General features: G+C 40.6%; 1 protein-coding gene across 3 annotated transcripts in view; it reads right to left on the bottom strand.

Annotated features, from left to right (window-relative positions):
- Positions 1–18246, bottom strand: part of LOC111080969 (proline-, glutamic acid- and leucine-rich protein 1) — a 51116-nt gene extending 32870 nt beyond the window's left edge. Inside the window, exons 1-2 of one of the 3 annotated variants that reach the window (XM_022376860.2) lie at positions 18080–18246; positions 17818–18022 (exon numbers count right to left, since the gene is read on the bottom strand). In XM_022376860.2, coding sequence (XP_022232552.2) covers positions 17818–18022; positions 18080–18232 — 358 coding nt within the window. In that variant the 5' untranslated portion in view covers positions 18233–18246. Of the gene's footprint in view, positions 1–17817; positions 18023–18079 lie in introns of those variants that run through there. The other 2 variants (XM_022376861.2, XM_022376862.2) reach the window with 2 other exon arrangements.
- Between the last annotated feature and the right edge of the window lie 211 nt (positions 18247–18457).

Raw genomic sequence — 18457 nt, 5'->3', positions numbered from 1 at the left:
AAAAAAGAAATAAGGGGTATATTGTATTTGTGGTAAAAGTGGATGTGTGTAACGCAGAGAAGGAAACGTTTCCGACCCATAAAGAATATATATTCCTGATCAGCATCAATAGCCAGAGTCGATATAGCCATGTCTGTCTGTCCGTCTGTCTGTCTTGTTGAGCGCCTGGATCTCATAGACTATAAGAGCTAGGGCAACCAAATTTGGTTTCCAGACTCATGTGATATCCCACTGCTACAAGTGTATTTCAAAATTTCGCCCCGCCCCCTTCCGCCCCCACAAAGGACGAAAATCTGTGGCAGCCACAATTTTCAAGATACGATAAAACTATATCGTTTAGAATGACCATATCTAGCAGATTTCCGAATCTGAATCAGATCGGATCATAATTATTTTAATTTTTTTATTTCTACATAAATCTCAAATTAAATACTGACTGAGTACGGGTATAAAACTCAGGAAAAGTCGAAAAAAAATTATATCCTGTGTCCTGTATTTTTTTGTTTTTTCCTAAGTTTTTAAACTCAAAATTTCGTAAAAAATACCGCACAAAAATCATCATTTTTGCATTTCAATGCTTTATATTTCCCAGACGGTAAGCTGTAATCACAAAGTGTTTGGGCTTAACTTCTAGCTGTTATAATTATCTTTTCAAAGTAGCAAAGTTCTTTACAACCAGACGTAAGATACTACAGTTATATGAAAAAAACAAGCGCTACCTCTGAAAAAAGCTTAAAAAAAAAATACCAGCTTTCTAAAATTCTTCAAAAGTTCTGCCATAGAAAAAAAAAATATCACCAAACCATTTCTAAGCCCCAAATCTTTAAGAAAAAGCTCGTTTTGTTCCTTGAGGAAAAATCGTGTTGACTAGTGTAATCAGTCATTGGCAGTAAAAAAAACTGCACAAGTTCTTTTAAACAAGCTAACTTATCAACCTCAGCTGAACTTCCTGATTTTCACCAAAATTTTTGATTCGGCTAAGAACATTTTAAAATAAAAGAATATATGAATTCAATATGGTATGCAGCAGTAAAAACTTAAGATTCAATTTGACAAAATCTACCGTAATTCATTTTAGTAATAGAAGACGTCCATTAAATATAGTACATAACAATGAAACACTAAAAGAGGTAGGTAAAGTAAATTACCTTGGTAGAATAATTGCTGCCAATAACTCCTCAGTACTTCACATTGATGAAATCATTTCAAAATCAAATAAGAATAACAATAAAATGTCACTTCGGAGTTAGTCCAAGCAAATCTTTAAATTTTTACAAAGCCTTTGTACGCTCCAAATTACTCATGTTCCTCATTTGCAAACATTTCTAAGGTGGTATCTAACAAAATTAAAGTTCATATCAATTTTCATCTTAGGCGAGCACTAGGCCTAATAAAGTCCACACCGGTAAATATAATTAACAATCTAGCTGCCGAACTTCCTGAATACAGGCTAAAGTTTATTACAGCAAAGGAGCTGGCTAAGGTTTTTGCCTTTGGTCTTCCGGTGTCATCGCTTTTGGTCAGTTCTTTTGTGGCACGGAATACCAGCTACGCCAAAGTCTACGACGAGTTTAAAGACATTTTGGATGCAATTGTACCGATCAGATGTACGTAGTTTTAACAGCAAAATTTCAACCGACACAGATTTTTTCAAGGGCTCATGTCCAAACAAAAGATCTGCAAGTAATGCTCTTATAAATTCGTTAGCTCAAGAAAAATTAAATCATTTAAATTTAAACACTTCAATTTAATTTTCACGGACGGTTCAGTCACAGACAATTACGTGGGCTGTGCCTTTATCCATAAAGAATCAGGATCCGTTAAAAGTTTCTTTAAGGCCTGTCTCCAGCACCGCGGAAAATTGCAAGGAATTTGCTAGTTATTCCGTGAGGGTGTGGAACATAGCTAAAAAAGGGTTGATGAATCAGCTGTGTTTTGTAAACAGAGGCAACTGTAAAATTCTGCTAAAATTAAAAAAGGAAAAAATGCAATCTGATGATGAAGTGATTGTGTTGGTGGCGGCATACATTTTCATCTCTCTTTTTGGTTTTGCGGACAGTTTTTGCCTACATCTTGCACCATTCACTAAAGGAATAATTTTTGAACATATATTCCTGAGCTGGGTGTCAGCTGTTCTCTCAGTCCACATACGGTCCCTATAGGCAACTATCGATACAAATCTGTGGATTCCGCTCGTGTTGCTGGATACACACTCCAGGAAAACGTAAACGAAAAATTCCTGCCAGTTTTTTTTATATGCAGTTTGACAGATACTGAATACTACATAATGAACCTAATGAACCTAAAAATAAAAAAAAAACCACAAAAACAGACAATGGTGAATATTATGCCAACTTATTGGATCGATTTAATGAGGATTTGAAAAAGAAACGAAAGCATTTGCCCAGGAAAAAAATCTTTTCCGCCAGAACAATGCAAGGGCGCAGACATGTGCAGTTTCCATTGCGAAAATCCATGAATTAGGCTACGAATGGCTCCTTCACCTTATAGAGCTAAAATAAGACCAGTTGAAAAATAAAATGATTGTGTAATCAAAAACCTGTTTTTAATCCAAAAGGTCTCGGACCCATTGATCCGCCCTCGTATATTGATTTTAGTAATAAATAAATACTTAATAAACATAGCTTTTTTCTTTAGTGTACCTCTAAAATTTCGGATTTGATGGGAGTACCTTGAACACAAAAAGTTTGCGGAACACTGCTCAGGACATCATGTCCTGCATCGAAATTTAAGAACAAATGACCTTGCAGTCATTTTCGATGACAAACTATGTACATGTATCTTTAAACAGCCATATTGCTTTAACCAAAGCCAACATATGTATACGATGCGTAACGCTCATACATGTCAATTACCATATGCAAGCCCCTTTTTCGGCAAGCGACGACCATCTCACTCGCACAAATTTGAGAGCGTACGAATCTAAAAATATAATCCGCTTGCATGTGTGAGTACACACAGAACCAGCAAGTGCGTATGTGTGCGTACTTGTGCGAAGCGGACGATTTTCGAGACGAAACCCTTTTTATGAGTTGAGAAACGAATTTATTTACCGTCGTTGAATACGCCGCACGAGGAATACCCTAATAACAATTAGTCCAATGTGAAGTCATGTATTAAATATATTATGTATTTTTATATAAGTATATCCGATCATTATTATCGAATATACCATGTTAAAAGAAATTATCGTTGGAGGGATATACAATATAAGAGTTTTTTAATATTTGGGTGGTAAGCGTCTTGCAAAATTAACTTACACTTATGAGGGGTGAAGGGCGCTGTAAAAAACGTATGCATGTGCACACATACAGTCGTCGCAACGACTCGTCTCGGCTGTCGCAGCGGCAGAGAACCAACTTCGTGTGCCTTCGTATGCTGTATGCATACAAGAGAGCGGCTGGGTCTAGGGCGCTCTCTCTCTCCAAAAAATTTCAAGAGAGCCTGGAGTAGAGATGGGCATGGACTGCAATTTTCCGACACGACCCAACACGACACGAAAATACAAATTTTCAACACGCACTAACACGTACGGCTAAAAAATGTCCGAACACGGTCCAACACGAAATATTATACTTTTTTTCATACCTTTGTTTACATCGATTTTAATTACATATACGTTTTTATTTACATATTTTTATATAAAAATAACAATTTATCAAGGTTAGAGCTTAATAAGCGTGTACGGCGTTCATTTAATATTTTTCCCGAGGTAGAAAACACCCTCTCGATTGTAGCCGAGCTGACTGGAATATTTAATATTTTTCTAGCTAAAAGCCCTTTCATGTTGTTCGCATTCTTCCAAAATGTTAGTACATTTGTATCCGGCAATGAAACTGTTCCATAGAAAAATTTTAACTCCTTGTCTACATCTGTTTTTTCTAGTTTCATTTTTTGGAGATGGATAGCTTTTATCAGGGGAGTCTTTATTGTCTGAAATTGACTGCGTACAGTCAATTAGCATCGCTTTGGCAGTGGCCAACACTTGCTCCTTTTTTTCTGGGCTTAAAATACTGAGCTCCTTAAACGGAGGGTTAAGAAAAAGACCTACATAGTGCGCTGTTGACGGCTGAAAACATTTTTCTAACGAGTTTAATGTATTACGTTTAAGCATAGACATTATATCTGAATCGATATCATCCAATTGGCAATGTTTTTTTAGTTTCTCATACCAGAGAACGTATATGTTAAAAGTTGTCTCTTTATCAGAACTTAGCTGCTCTGAGCATTCTTTAAATGGCTTTGAAAACACTAACAGTGAACTGATCACATGAAAATCTATTTCAGACACTCTTTTCAGCTCAGTCTTTTGAAGAAGTAAGCTCTGAATTTTATTTTTCATATCGTTTATGCTGCTAAGCATTATATATTTCGAGTTCCAACGAGTTCTGAGGTCTTGTTTTCAAGTTTTTGACAATTTATTGTTTAACTCGGAGTGCTTAAAATATTTTACCAGCTAGTTCTAAAACACAATCAAAAATCACAAAAACGGACATCGAGTAACATTTTAGTTCTATTGTTCGTCGTGTTTTTTCGTGCCGATTTTGCTCTGAACGAACACGCACACGCGGACGCCCATCGTGTCACGACGTGACACGAAGAAAACACGGTCCATGCCCACCTCTAGCCTGGAGCCAGCTCTAAAGCCAGCCTGCAAAATTCGTGTGCAAAAATTTCGTGTGGCGCTATGTATCTAATTCTTATATTGTCTTTGCTTTAACGGTAACACTACTCAAAAAAATTGAACTTTTTCTTTAGGCTGCGGACCAAAATAACTTTTTCTGATAGATTTCGGGATTTAAAAATTTTTGTAGTACTTTATTTTTTTTATGGTGTAATTTTTTTAAAGAATTTTTAAAATCTGTAATTTTTTTCATGGGTTTTTTCAGAGGTAGTGCTTCTATTTTTCACATAACTTAAGTATCTTATATCTGAATGCATAGAACTTTGCAGTTCCGAAAAGCTGACAAATGCAGCTATATCGGACCCAGAGCTTTTGTATCTGCAGCTTAACGCCTGAAAGATATTAAGCTTTCGCCCATTACGATGTCCATCTTCGCAGTTTGAACGTTCTCGCTTAAACTCTGCCACCCAATATTTTATTGTTGTAAACGAAGGAGCAGAATCTCCTAGGTAGCCAGCCAGCTTTAATTTTGGTTGAGCTAAGACCTTTCAAATGAAAGTATTGAATCGCATAACGATTGTCAATTTTGTCCATGTTTGCAAATCAATTAAGAGCGTTCTCTATTAACATCTACTAAAAAAAAAAACTACGCAAGCTAAAAACATCAAACTTTACACTTAAGCTTTTAATAGTCCGTACTTCCTCTCTTTAATATTTTTTTGAACATTTTCCAACACGGCTATGTTAGGTCAGACCGCCCTCGTAAGTTGGCGTTACGACTTACTCTTTCCGAATAGATTCAGAATATGCATAACATCCCAACTTTTAAATTCGCTGCTGCGCTCTCCCTGTTAAAGGGCGCTCTGCACCTGCCGCTTCAGCTCTTGCATTGATCGGCCGTCGTGGCCCAAGTAGTTCTATGCTAATCTCTCGCCGCATAGGTTGCATACCGAACCCCCGCTTGTGCACATTTATCTGGCTGGGCAAAAGAGCAATTGGCTTCAGCTAGCCGCCTGTATAAATAAACATTATAACGTTGTAAATTGAAAGTCTTTTAACTGATTTTGGATAGATATAGGTGCCAAAAAAGCTTGGCATCTCAATCATTGGTGACCCCGACGTGATTTAACTACAAATTTTAGTCGCGTTTCATTTAAAAACTATAAAAATCGAATAAGATATTCGTTGCTGTGCGGTTTAGCGACCAACAAATACATTTGTGCAAATAAGAACAGTTAAAGTGCAAGTTCACTGAGACTGCATTCCGTTGCTTAATCGCCGTATCTCTATTGCTCTGCGTCGCTGCAGCCGCGGCCCTTGACTTTCCGTGTCTTCTATTCTCGCTCCCGTTCTGTTCTCCGTCGCTTAAGCGGTCTTACATTTTCCGTTTTTTCGTTGCATCACACCGGTTGGCATGGACGAAGAACCGAATCCAGGTGCGGGCGGAAATATTGCGATGGAGGAAAAAAGGCTTTACAAGCGTAAAGTTCAGTCTCTGCATGATCGGCTGCACGACCACACTCGGGGAATAAACTCGACAAACTAAGTGCGTCTAAAATAGATGTGCGCCTCGATATGTTGGCGGAAATGCTTGAGGAGTTCAACAAGTCCCATCATGAGTTGGAATCGCTGGATGAAGACGAGATTGGAAGTGAGCTGCGTGAAACCTTCGATGCGCTGTTCATTTCTTTGAAAGCCAAGCTGCTGTCTGCTCTCGAACTAGGTCATTTACGCGTAGCTGCTCATTCCACTAGCATGCCAAATAGCTCTGGAGGTCATACCATCATCATGGCTCACAAGCAGCGGCTTCCTCAGCTGAAGCAACCTAGCTTCTCCGGTGGCTATTTCATGTTCAATCGAAGGGGTCATCGAAGGGGATGCAGATCTCAGTGAAATCGAGAAGTTCCAACATCTTTGCTAATGTCTCTCGGATGCGGCCCTGGATTCGGTTCGATCGTTGGAGCTCTCCAGTGCCAATTATCGTGTAGCTCTGGACATACTTAGCAAACGTTTTAATAATAAACGACTTGTTTTCCAGGCACACATCAAGGAGATTCTTGGGCTCAAGAATCGCTTCCTGGAGAAGCGATGCCAGAAGATGGAGAACGTGCAGTACGCTATAGCGACACACGCTGGTAGCGCTCAGGTGGAAAAAAGCCAGTCTACACATCTAAAGAAAACTTTTGTTGCTTCTAACTCTTCCGCCGACCTGTCTGGATGCCCTTTCTGCCATTCAGCGGGCCACGGAATATACTCGTGCAGCATCTTTACAAATTGATCTCCCCTTTAGCATCCCAGCTGCATCTCGTTACAACCAGGTTCGCCCAGCAGCTTCAGCTTAGGAGAACTCAATCGTCTACCCTTGTTTCTGGTCTGGGCGATACTAGCGTGTCCACTGAGGGATCGACCTTCAGCATTTGCATGCAGTCTCGCACTTCGGACTATTCGACCACACTCACTGCTCTCATCGCACCCACAATCACAGATAGCCAACCAAGTCTGGCAGTTAATGTAGCCGATTGGAACATTCCATCCAATATTCAGCTTGCCGATTCTGCATTCTTTAATCCTCAGCGAGTAGATCTCCTCATTGGCGCGAGCATCTCCTTCTCTGCGTAGGGCAAATCAAGCTCATAGATGGATTGCCTCTTGCCGGCTTGGGTGGATCGTATCTCGTATCTAGCTCGTTGCATCTGGCAACCCAAAATTCTCCGGATTCGGAGGCTAGAATGAATGCAAGGTTGGATCGAACTGTTCGTATGTTTTGGGAGTCGAGAATTGTGTGGAGGCTAGTTTGAGTACAAGGGAAGAAGTAGATTGTGAGTCGCATTTCGTAAGCCACCTTTCACGTTTGCCATCAGGGGAGTACTCCGTTCGACTGCTTTTAAAGCATGATGCTGATCACTTGGGAGAGTCCTATACTCAGGCGTATCGACGATTTCTCAGTTTGGAGCGAAAACTGGATCGTAATCCCACGCTCAAGGAGCGTTACTCAGCTTTTATGAAAGAGTATACTGATTTAAAGCATATGTCCGAAGTCCATCCTGACTCACGTAGCCTCTGCCTCATCACTTCGTTTTAAAGGAGGACAGTACCACGGCACGACTCCGTGTCGTTTTCGATGGCTCTGCAGCTACATCAACTGGATGCTCGTTAAATGTTGTGATGATGACAGGTCCTGTTATTCTGCCTGCATTGTTTGACATACTGATCCGGTTCCGCACATATCCCGTCGCTTTCACTGGTGACATTTGTAAAATGTACCGCTGCGTAAAAGTATCTCGCCACCTATGGCGAGATTCCATCCAGTCCGAGGTCTAGGTGTACACATTAGACACCGTCACATACGGCACGAGGGCTGCATCGTTTTAAGCTGTCCGCGCAATTCACCAGCTGGCCATCGACGAATGTAATCTCTACCCTCTTGGCTCAGCTGCTCTGCAACAGGAGTTCTATGTTGATGATCTCCTCTCTGGCGGCAACTCGAACGCAAAGGTCATGGAAAAGATGCGCCAAACTTCAAGTCTACTGTCTTGCGGTAACTTCAAGTTGAAGTTGATGGAATTCCAAAAGACGACGTGGAGAAATTTCTACGGTTTCATGATGGAAGCGACATTACCAAAACTCTTGGTTTAGTTTGGGACCCTGCGTCGGATCAGCTGCTGTTTGCGTTGTCCGCGCTGGACACGAATTCAAGGCCCTCTATGTCTCTAGCGTTCGGCAGTGCTGCTGCGCTCTCCCTGTCTGCACCTGCCGCTTCGGCTCTTGCATTGATCGGCCGTCGTGGTCCAAGTAGTTCTATGCTAATCTCTCGCCGCATAGGTTGCATACCGAACTCCCGCTTGTGCACATTTATCTGGCTGGGCAAAAGAGCGAGCAATTGGCTTCAGCTAGCCGCCGGTATAAATAAACATTATAACGTTGTAAATTGAAAGTCTTTTAACTGATTTTGGATAGATATGGGTGCCAAAAAAGCTTGGCATCTCAAACAGTGTCTGTGCAGTGTAGTTCTGACTATCCTCAGAATACGATCGTGTGTTTACCAAAACATCTTACAATTAATTAAAATTATAATCAAAAAGAAAATAGAACATTTTTAAAATTGTACTTCTTCAATATTTTTTAAACATTTTTCTGTACAAGTGAAACGTAGCGTAGGTTTTTTCACTTATTAGCTAAAATATGCAATATTTACTGAAAATTGCAAAATAATTCGGAAACCCATATTAACTATTTCCCTTATTTTTAGAATTACAAATGAGGCGAGGGAGGATGAAATGGAAGAAAATATGGGACAGGTTAATACAATGATTGGAAACCTCCGTAACATGGCTCTGGATATGGGCTCTGAGCTAGAAAATCAAAATCGACAAGTTGACAGAATTAATCGCAAGGTAAAAATATTTTTTATTAACATACTAATTATCTTTTTGTTAAAACATAAATATGTTTTTATGTCCGTATGGCATTAGACTTTGCTAACTAACTAAACCCAGGCGTCTTGCGCGAGAGGCCTGGCGACTAATGCGGCAAATTTATTTCGTCGTTCATCGACCGTTCCTTCGTTACCGAGTACAAATTCTTCGGCGAGGACTTCTAGCTCGTCTCGACGGAGTTTGTGAATCCAGCCGGTGCTGATCCCTGGATTGGAAAAGCTCCCCGCAGGGTATGCCTCGTCTGGTTGTTCCTCGCCATGATATTCCATGGTGATTTTCTTTCTGTTGGTTCTGGCACTGTGTCACTGTTTAAACGGCACTCATAGGATCGGCACTGCGTATACTTTCGCGGTTGTTTGAGTCACGTAGTACTGGTATCTTGATCGACTGCAAGGCAGTGCCTTTTATGGATCGGCCGGCCATCGATTTTCCATCAATGTCAAAAAACGATTTCTTATTCCTAATGGGAATGGTGGAAGGGGGATTATATAAATATTGTTTTGATTATTACCCGAGCGTGCCGACTTGTTGATTGGTAAGATCGTGTTACCTAATAATTGGCCCTTCAGTCAGTGTCCAATATCAAATATTAGAGTCTGCTGACTGACTCGAGCGTTAGCTGAGTTTTTGGTTTCTGCGGTGGTGGTTGGTTACATATTCTTGGCCAGCGCCGTTCCGTCGATCAGCCGCGCATGTACCTACCCCTTTGTGACGAACCATGATGACCATATATACAAGATTGCCGAATCTAGATCAGATTGGAACATTTATAACCCCAAAATAAAAAAATAAAATTGCAGTGGCTATGCTACCCCTTCCATGTGCTTACTAATTCAAACAGGCTGTTGTTGGTGTGAGAGGAGAGAAATAGAAACAGACGTAGCAGAATAAAAATACAGTTGTGGAAAAATGGAAAAAGATAAAATATTCAAAAAAAATTCGAATAATTCATGAGAGGATAAACGAAGTTCAAGAACAAACACTAAAAAACAACTAACGGTCGTAGTTGCTCTCTTTTTCTCTATTTTGTTCTTTTTAAATTTAATTTCAAAGTTTCATTTTTGCACATACAAAATGTAAACATAATCTGGTGTGCCTTTGAATAAAATGTCACAATTTGCACACTTTTTATACCCGTACTCAAAAAGAGTTAAGGGCTATATTAGATTTGTGGTAAAAGTGGATGTATGTAACGCAGAGAAGGAAACGTTTCCGACCCCATATAGTATATATATTCTTGATCAACATCAATAGCCGAGTCGATAGAGCCATGTCTGTCTGTCCGTCTGACCGTCTGTCCGTCTTGTTTGTCGCCTGGATCTCAGAGACTATAAGAGCTAGGGCAACCAAATTTGGTTTCCAGACTCATGTGATATCACACTGCTACAAGTGTATTTCAAAATTTTGCTCCGCCCCCACAAAGGACAATTGTGGCAGGCACAATTTTAAAGATACGATAAAGCTAAAAATGCAGTATCGTAGAGAATGACCATATCTACCAGAATGCAGAATCAGATCGGATCATAATTATAGGCAGAATGAAGAAATTAATTTTCAGTAGCTTCCCCGCCTCCTACAGCAAGAGACCAGCTACTCATTTTCTTTCTCGCTCGCACATCGTTATGTACGCGAGCGCCCTCTAGCGGAGGAGATGTAGAATCTTAATGGTACATGTATAATTTACATTTTAGATGTAGAATATACATAGTAGATGTAGATAACAGATGTAGAAAAAAAATAAATAAAATTTCTAAAAATCATAAGCTCAAAAATATATATACTGACTGAGTACGGGTATAAGTAGATTCGCGTCCCCAGAAGCGACTCACACGTTCCTTCTCGTTTTAACTGAATACGGTAAACCGTTTTCATGTTATTCCACTATATTTAGGACAAGTGCTATAATTTTGGACATAATCTCAATCAACAAAAACCTTTTTCGATTGTGTAATCATTAGTTTCCAGTAATTTAATAAACTTTACATAATCATTATTTTTTATACAACAAAATTCAACTTAAAATAATGATTACACTACTCGACAAAATTGAAAATTTTTCTTCCCGCTGTGGACCAAAATGACCTTTTCTGATCGATTTTTTATGGTTTAGTTTTTTTTTAAGAATTTATAAAATCTGGTATTTTTTTCATGTTTTTAGAGATGCTTCTATTTTTTCACTTAACTTAAGTGTTCGGCTAAGCGCCGGCCCATGGCAGCACATAGAGTAGTTGAGCATCTCTTAATGTAATGTCTCTCTTTATAACCGTTTGGTTGCTTGTACTTATGCTCTTGCTGGTGCCTTGCTCTTTCTCGGCTTTCGTCAGCCGCTGTGGGGGAGGCTCATCAGAAAAGGCAGAAGTCACTTAAAATTCGATCATCACCATAGTTAAACGTTTGGCTGTTTGGCACAGTGACCTGCCTGCCACAGAGTTCTAAACTAAACCTAACATAAACATATCAACTTCAATAGTCTTGAAATGGCCCGCGCGTCTTCAATCGACCCATCGTTAACTCTCGTTATCAAATCCGCACTCCTTTCGCTAGTTTTGGATAATACATATATATTAACTTAAGTAAATAAACTGTGTATATATTAACTGAACAATCGTCGACTTTTAAATAATCTTGCAAAACAACGCTACTGAAGAAGCTCAGTAGCTCAACATTACGTATCATATATCTGGTTGCATAAAACTTTTCAATTCTGAAAAGCTGACAAATGCAGCTTAAAATCAGAGCCAGACACTTTGTATCTGCAGCTTAATGCCGGGAAGATATTAAGCTTTTAAATTCAAATTTCATCATTTTTTGCGGAATTTTTTTTCTTTCGAAAAACTTGGGAAAAGTCGAAAAAAAAAAAATTCTTGGCCAACATTTTTATACCCGTACTCAAAAAAGAGTTAAGGGGTATATTAGATTTGTGGTAAAAGTGGATGTGTGTAACGCAGAGAAGGAAACGTTTCCGACCCCATAAAGTATATATATTCTTGATCAGCATCAATAGCCGAGTCGATAGAGCCATGTCTGTCTGTCCGTCTTGTTTGACGCCTGGATCTCAGAGACTATAAAAGCTAGAGGAACCAAATTTTGTTTCCAGACTCATGTGATATCGCAGTGCTACAAGTGTATTTCAAAATTTCGCCCCGCCCCCTTCCGCCCACACAAAGGACAAAAATCTGTGGCAGGCACATTTTAAAGATACGATAAAACTAAAAACACAGTATCGTAGAGAATGACCATATCTACCAGATTGCCGAATCTGAATCAGATTGGATCATAATTATAGCCAGAATAAAGAAATTAATTTTCAGTTGCTTCCCCTGCCCCCTCCCGCAAACAACAACGTAACTCATTTTCCTTCTCGATCGCACACTCTGCTGCGTTCAGTGCGTGAGCAACCCCTAGCGGAGGAGATGTAGAATCTAATTGGAACATGTACAATCTACATGTAAGATGTAGAATATACATTGTATATGTAGATGTAGATAGCAGATGTAGCAAAAAAATGTAAAATGTAAATTTTTTTTTTTTTTCTAAAATTCTAAAAAATCATAAGCCCAAAAATGTATATACTGACTGAGTACGGGTATAAGTAGAGTCGCGTCCCCAGAAGCGACTCACACGTTCCTTCTCGTTAGTTTTAGATAGACGCATTAATTAGGCGTCGTTTAAGGTACCGTTTCCGATGATCCTATTGGGCTTTGAGGTGGCTCAGAGGGGGCCTAGCGACGAAGGACTACAAGCTGATTGTAGCCCAAACTGAAGGTAAAATTAGAACCTGAATATTAGCAAGAAAGCACCTAAATATCTTTCTGCTCCACAATTTTAGCAATGGCGACAACACGGCGGCTAGCCTAGAGCTACAAGGGACACGCCTGAACCTGGTGTCGTCCTACATGGCTCACGAGGAAAGCGATCCTCCCAGTGACCTCGTTCGCAAGATTGCCAGCGACAGCGAGAGGTCGGATACAAGCCTACTAATAGGCTGCGATGCCAACGCTCATCACACCCAATGGGGAAGCTTTTCAGCTTCATCCTGAACTCCAACCTAATTATTGGTAATCGGGGTAATGACCCCACTTTTATCATAAAAAAACCGTCAAGAGGTTATTGACTTCACTCTATTGTCTCACAAACTGTCAGACATAATGGAAAGTTGGAGAGTCCTAGAGGACCACTCCTTCTCCGACCACAGGTACATCGAGACAATCCTATCGCTCGAAAGCACCATACCCACTAGCTATATTAATCCAAGGAAAGCCAACTGGGATACGTATAGTGCAAAAATGGAGGAATTACTCCCCCCCCTAGCCACAAAATGCCCGGACACACAAGACGATCTTAATCGTCTTGTGGACAATTTCACGGAAGCTTGCAACAAGGCCTTCATGGCAGCTTGCCCCTCAACCAAACCAAGAGGGAAAAAGAAACCCCCCTGGTGGTCTAAACATATAGATACCCTCCGGAAAGACTGCAGGACTCTCTTCAACAGAGCCAAAAGCAGCAGCGAGGAAGCGCATTGGGAAAATTACAAAAGTAAGCTAACCCTATACAAAAAAGAAACAAGGAGAGCAAAAAGGGCCTCTTGGCAAAAATTTTGCTCCGAAATTGAGGACACGTCAGAAGCCGCAAGGCTACGCAAGATCCTGTCAAAAACATCACCCTCGGTGGGATACCTCAAGAGAACGGATGGTACGTGGACAAACTCTAGTGAGGACTCCCTACACATTCTACTCGATACTCATTTTCCTGGGTGTACGACCATCGAGCCGGCAGACACCCCAAGTGAAGGCCCGGAAACCTCGATGGGGCACATCCTCACAAAACGGAATATTAGCTGGGCAGTAAACAGCTTTAAATCCTACAAATCGCCTGGCCCGGACCAAGTCATTCCGGCTCAGTTACAAAAAGCCGGGGACATGGCCATCAACTGGCTGCAAAGTATCTTCAGGAAGATACTTACAGTGGGAAAAATCCCCCGTGCTTGGCTAAAGGCTAAAATAGTCTTTATCCCCAAAGCAGGGAAACCCTCACACACAACCCAAAAGACTTCAGACCAATAAGTCTATCGTCCTTTCTTCTCAAAACCTTTGAGAGACTAGTCGGGCTGCAGCTGAGGACAACTATAAATCCTCAGTGGCTGTCAGGCGCTCAACATGCCTACCGAAAAGGAAAATCCACGGAAACGGCACTCCATGAAGTAATCTCGGCGGTAGAGAAATCTCTACACGTCAAAGAATACTCCTTAATCGCTTTCCTAGACATTGAGGGAGCTTTTAACAACTTCATACCAGGAGCCATCACAGAGGCCCTGACTGACCTGGGAGTGGATCGTTACTTGGTGATGCTCATAGATCAATTGCTCACATGCAGGACAGTGGCATCATCAATGGGATCGTCCACTCAGTCAAGGTATGTCAACAGAGGCACCCCGCAAGGTGGTGTCCTGTCTCCCCTTCTATGGAACATAGCAGTCAACAAGATTCTGTGTGACCTGGAGGGGGAGGGCTGCATGGTGGTAGCATACGCGGACGACGTTGCCATTATCTTCTCGGGAAAATTCCCTCAAACACTCTGCGATCTAATGACCGCGAAGCTCGCGCGACTGTCAGAATGGACAAAGTCGCGTGGACTGGGAGTTAATCCCTCTAAAACGGAACTTGTGTTGTTTACAACCAAATACAAAATCCCGTCCCTCAACCCCCCAATACTAAACGGATGCAGGCTCTCCTTCAGCGACAGTGCCAGTTACTTAGGTAATTGATAAAAAGCTTAGCTGGAACCTGAGCATCAAAGACAGAGTGAAGAAGGCTACAATAGCCCTCTACACTTGCAAGAAGGCCATTGGGCTAAAATGGGGCATGAACCCAAAAATAGTCCAATGGATCTACCTAGCAATAGTAAGACCAATACTGCTCTACGGAGTCGCAGTGTGGTGGCCTGCCCTATCGAAGGGGACCATCACTAAACAACTAGGCAAGGTGCAGCGTACTGCAGCCCTATGCATCAGTGGAGCTCTGAGCACAACACCAACGGATGCGCTAAATGCTATACTATGCCTGCAGAGCCTTGACCTTGCAGGTAAGGAGCAGGCAGAAATGGCAGCAATCTGTCTTAGAGACTCTGACCAATGGGTATCACATCACACCGGTCATGCGTCCATCCTAAAGGGAAACAAAATCGTCCCCACAAAAACGGACTACTGCGTTCCGAGGGAGTATACAGAAACCCCCTTTGAAACAATCATCCCTCACAGAAACAACTGGCTTGAGGGACCACCTGGTCCAAAGGGAGCCATTCGAATCTTTACTGATGGCTCAAAGGAGACTGGACAACAAGGTCGGAGGAGGAATCTACTCCGAACAGCTGAACATAAGTCACTCCTTCAGGCTCCCGGATCACTGCAGTGTCTTCCAAGCGGAAGTCATAGCGATCAAGGAAGCTTTGAGCTGTCTTCAGAACTAACCCCTGCAACTCACATAAATATCTATAGTGATATCCAAGCTGCGATGAAATCGCTGAATGCGATAGCAACAAGCTCGGCTACTGTGGCAAACTGTCGCAAATCTCTTCATGAGATGGCTTATCAGTTCGTCATCAGCCTAATATGGGTCCCGGGCCACCAGGACATTGAAGGCAACTGCATAGCAGACGAGCTGGCCAGAGCTGGAACAACAATCCCCCTTCTCAATGATAAGGAGGATATTCGTATGCCAATGGCCACCTGCAAGCTCAAAATAAAAGAACATTTTAAGCGACTAATCAATGACAGATGGCAAACTGTGCCACTATGTCGCATAACTTGGCAAACATGGCCTAGCATTAATAGGAAGCGCATCGATGAGCTCTGCAAACTCAGTAGGAGTAGGTGCAGCTCAGTCATACGCTCCCTTACGGGACACTGGCTAATAGGCACAAATGCAAACAGGCTGGGCGCCCCATATAACGACTTCTGTCGAAGCTGTAGAGATGAGGACGAGGAGGAGACTGTGGAACACCTGTTCTGCTCCTGCCCGGCTCTCAGTAGAAGGAGACTTCAATACTTGGGCGCTCCTTTTCTAACTGACATTTCGGACATGTCTACAATCAGTCCCAGACGGATCGCAGGCTTCATAAGGCCATCCGGATGGGATAATGGATAACATAGGGTCTCACGAGGGAGAATGGGAACGAAACATGCGGTATCACAACGGGCCGAAACCGGCCTAGGTGTGTCGGGTCTCTGACAACCCCGACAGCCGCCTCAACCTAACCTAACCTAAGGTACCGTTCATTAAAATCTATAGATAAGATACTTAAGTTATGTGAAAAATAAAAGCACTACCTCTGAAAAAGAAACATTAAAAAATACCAGATATTAAAAAATTCTTTAAAAAAAAACTAAACTATAATTTGTTAAAAATTTTTAAACCCAGAAATCTATAAGAAAAAGTCATTTTGGGCCATTTTTCGTGTTGACTAGTGTAATCAAAGATTTTGCTCTTATCAAGCGTTGCACTATGGGGAAAAAGTAAAAAAATTTGGCATTTATTCTAAAAATAAAGCTAGTCCTCTACAAATTTGCACAAATGCTCGTTAGACTAAACTAGAATTTCGAAAAAAAATATGTTGTCTTTTGGACCACTCGGTGAGTGGTTGTTTACATAGGCAATAAATTTGTCACTCTCTTTGAAATTGCAATCGATTGGCCTCCAGTGAGATAGTTTTCATCAATATTTTCTAAAATATAAATTTTTACAGCGTCTGCTTTTCGTTTGTTGTTGATCCCAACTTCAAGCAGCGATGCATGAGTGAACTCTTGAAGGTTTCTGCAAAATGCAATATTTCCCGAAAAGGTGCAAAAACGGGCCGAAAGCATTAATACCATTTCATTCTACATATATTAATTGGTTCAAAACTTCTGTCTTTAACCTTGGTGATTGGTTGTGTTACGTAACTTTGTTGGTATACAGCTTAAAATACACTCGAACAACACATAGGAAAATTCAATAACACATTACTATCTAAAAACATGTAAAATATTAACAATAAATCTACATACCGTGACCTGTTTTTCCATATTTACACTTTCAGTTAATATTTAGGATCGATTTAACATTCAAGCTGCAAGTTTTTCAATGTTTTCCAACTTTTTTCACAACTCAAAGCAATAAATTAATGGCATTCCGTAAAAATGTTCTTAAACTAGTTTTGTTCTATCTTGTTATTAAGGAATCGAAAAATTAAAACCGCAATAAAATATTAAACACAAAAAAAATTACATTAATGACAAAATTTTCGACTTTTTTCCCCATAGTGCATTGGTCTCGTCGGTACGTTCGATATGAGAGGACATATTGTTCCTGTATGTGGAGCCCACAGTACAGTACAGCAACAAATTCTAATTTGAATCTGTTCAAACACAATTTTTAATCTTTGCCCTTCGTAATCAAATAGGATTCTGGAAGACTCTATTCACCATATTGATCTAGGATACTTATTGGACTACTCTCATTGCACCATCGCAGAATATGCAATAGTGTGATGTTTAAGCACAAGCTCCTACTTGGGATTGTGGACTCCCAAACTCTTTTGGGACAGATTGGACTTTACGGCTCCTCTCAGAGGTCAAAGTACTCCCAGCGTTAACCTTTTGGGGTTCTATTCCAGAACTAAAATTCCATTCGCCATCGTCCTAAATTTCCCTTCAACTTGACTCTTAATGAAGTAATTAGAAAAAATGAAATCACAACTTACCCAATGCTTCAAATATAATTTCCCCGTATAAACGGATCTCAGATTCGTTTAAAGATTTCAATATAATTGTAAACCACACATTTGCAGATTTTTCTGATTCTTCGAGGGAGTATTGATTGAGGTAACATATAAGTAGCCGGTATCCAAGGGCACGGGTTTTTCTTTTCACGAGTAATTTAGTTATTAGTTGAGACACAATAAGTTTCTAAGTGAGAAAAATGTGTTGTTAATGAAGTAGAGATTCGGGGAAATAGCAACATACCTTGCTCCATATGATATGATTTTCGTCAAGCATGTTGAGGTAAATACTTTGAGTTTTCAGATTCGTATTAGTAATACATTCCAAAAGATTTTCAATTTGATCCATTTTCTGAACATGTGCTGTTTTGTTGTGATAATGCAAGATTCTTTTCATCGCGTTTTTATGGATCATAATTTAAACTATCGATATTTAATGGAATAGAGGGTACTCCAGTAAATATTCGTAATGGAATAGAGGGTACTCCAGTAAATATGGATAATAGCCTTTTAATAGGCCGCTTACACTGGGGCTGCGTCATGCTTCTTTGCGTCTTGGCGAAGACGCAGTTTTTTTTACATAGGTTAAGCATAGGGCCCTAGTGGTGGCAAAAAGTTGCGT

This window comes from Drosophila obscura, unplaced genomic scaffold (assembly GCF_018151105.1).
Source record: "Drosophila obscura isolate BZ-5 IFL unplaced genomic scaffold, ASM1815110v1 contig_36, whole genome shotgun sequence".
In the NCBI taxonomy this organism is placed as follows: Eukaryota; Metazoa; Arthropoda; class Insecta; order Diptera; family Drosophilidae; genus Drosophila; species Drosophila obscura.
Note: the sequence above shows the minus strand (reverse complement) of the source record. Positions and strands in the feature narration are given on the sequence as shown.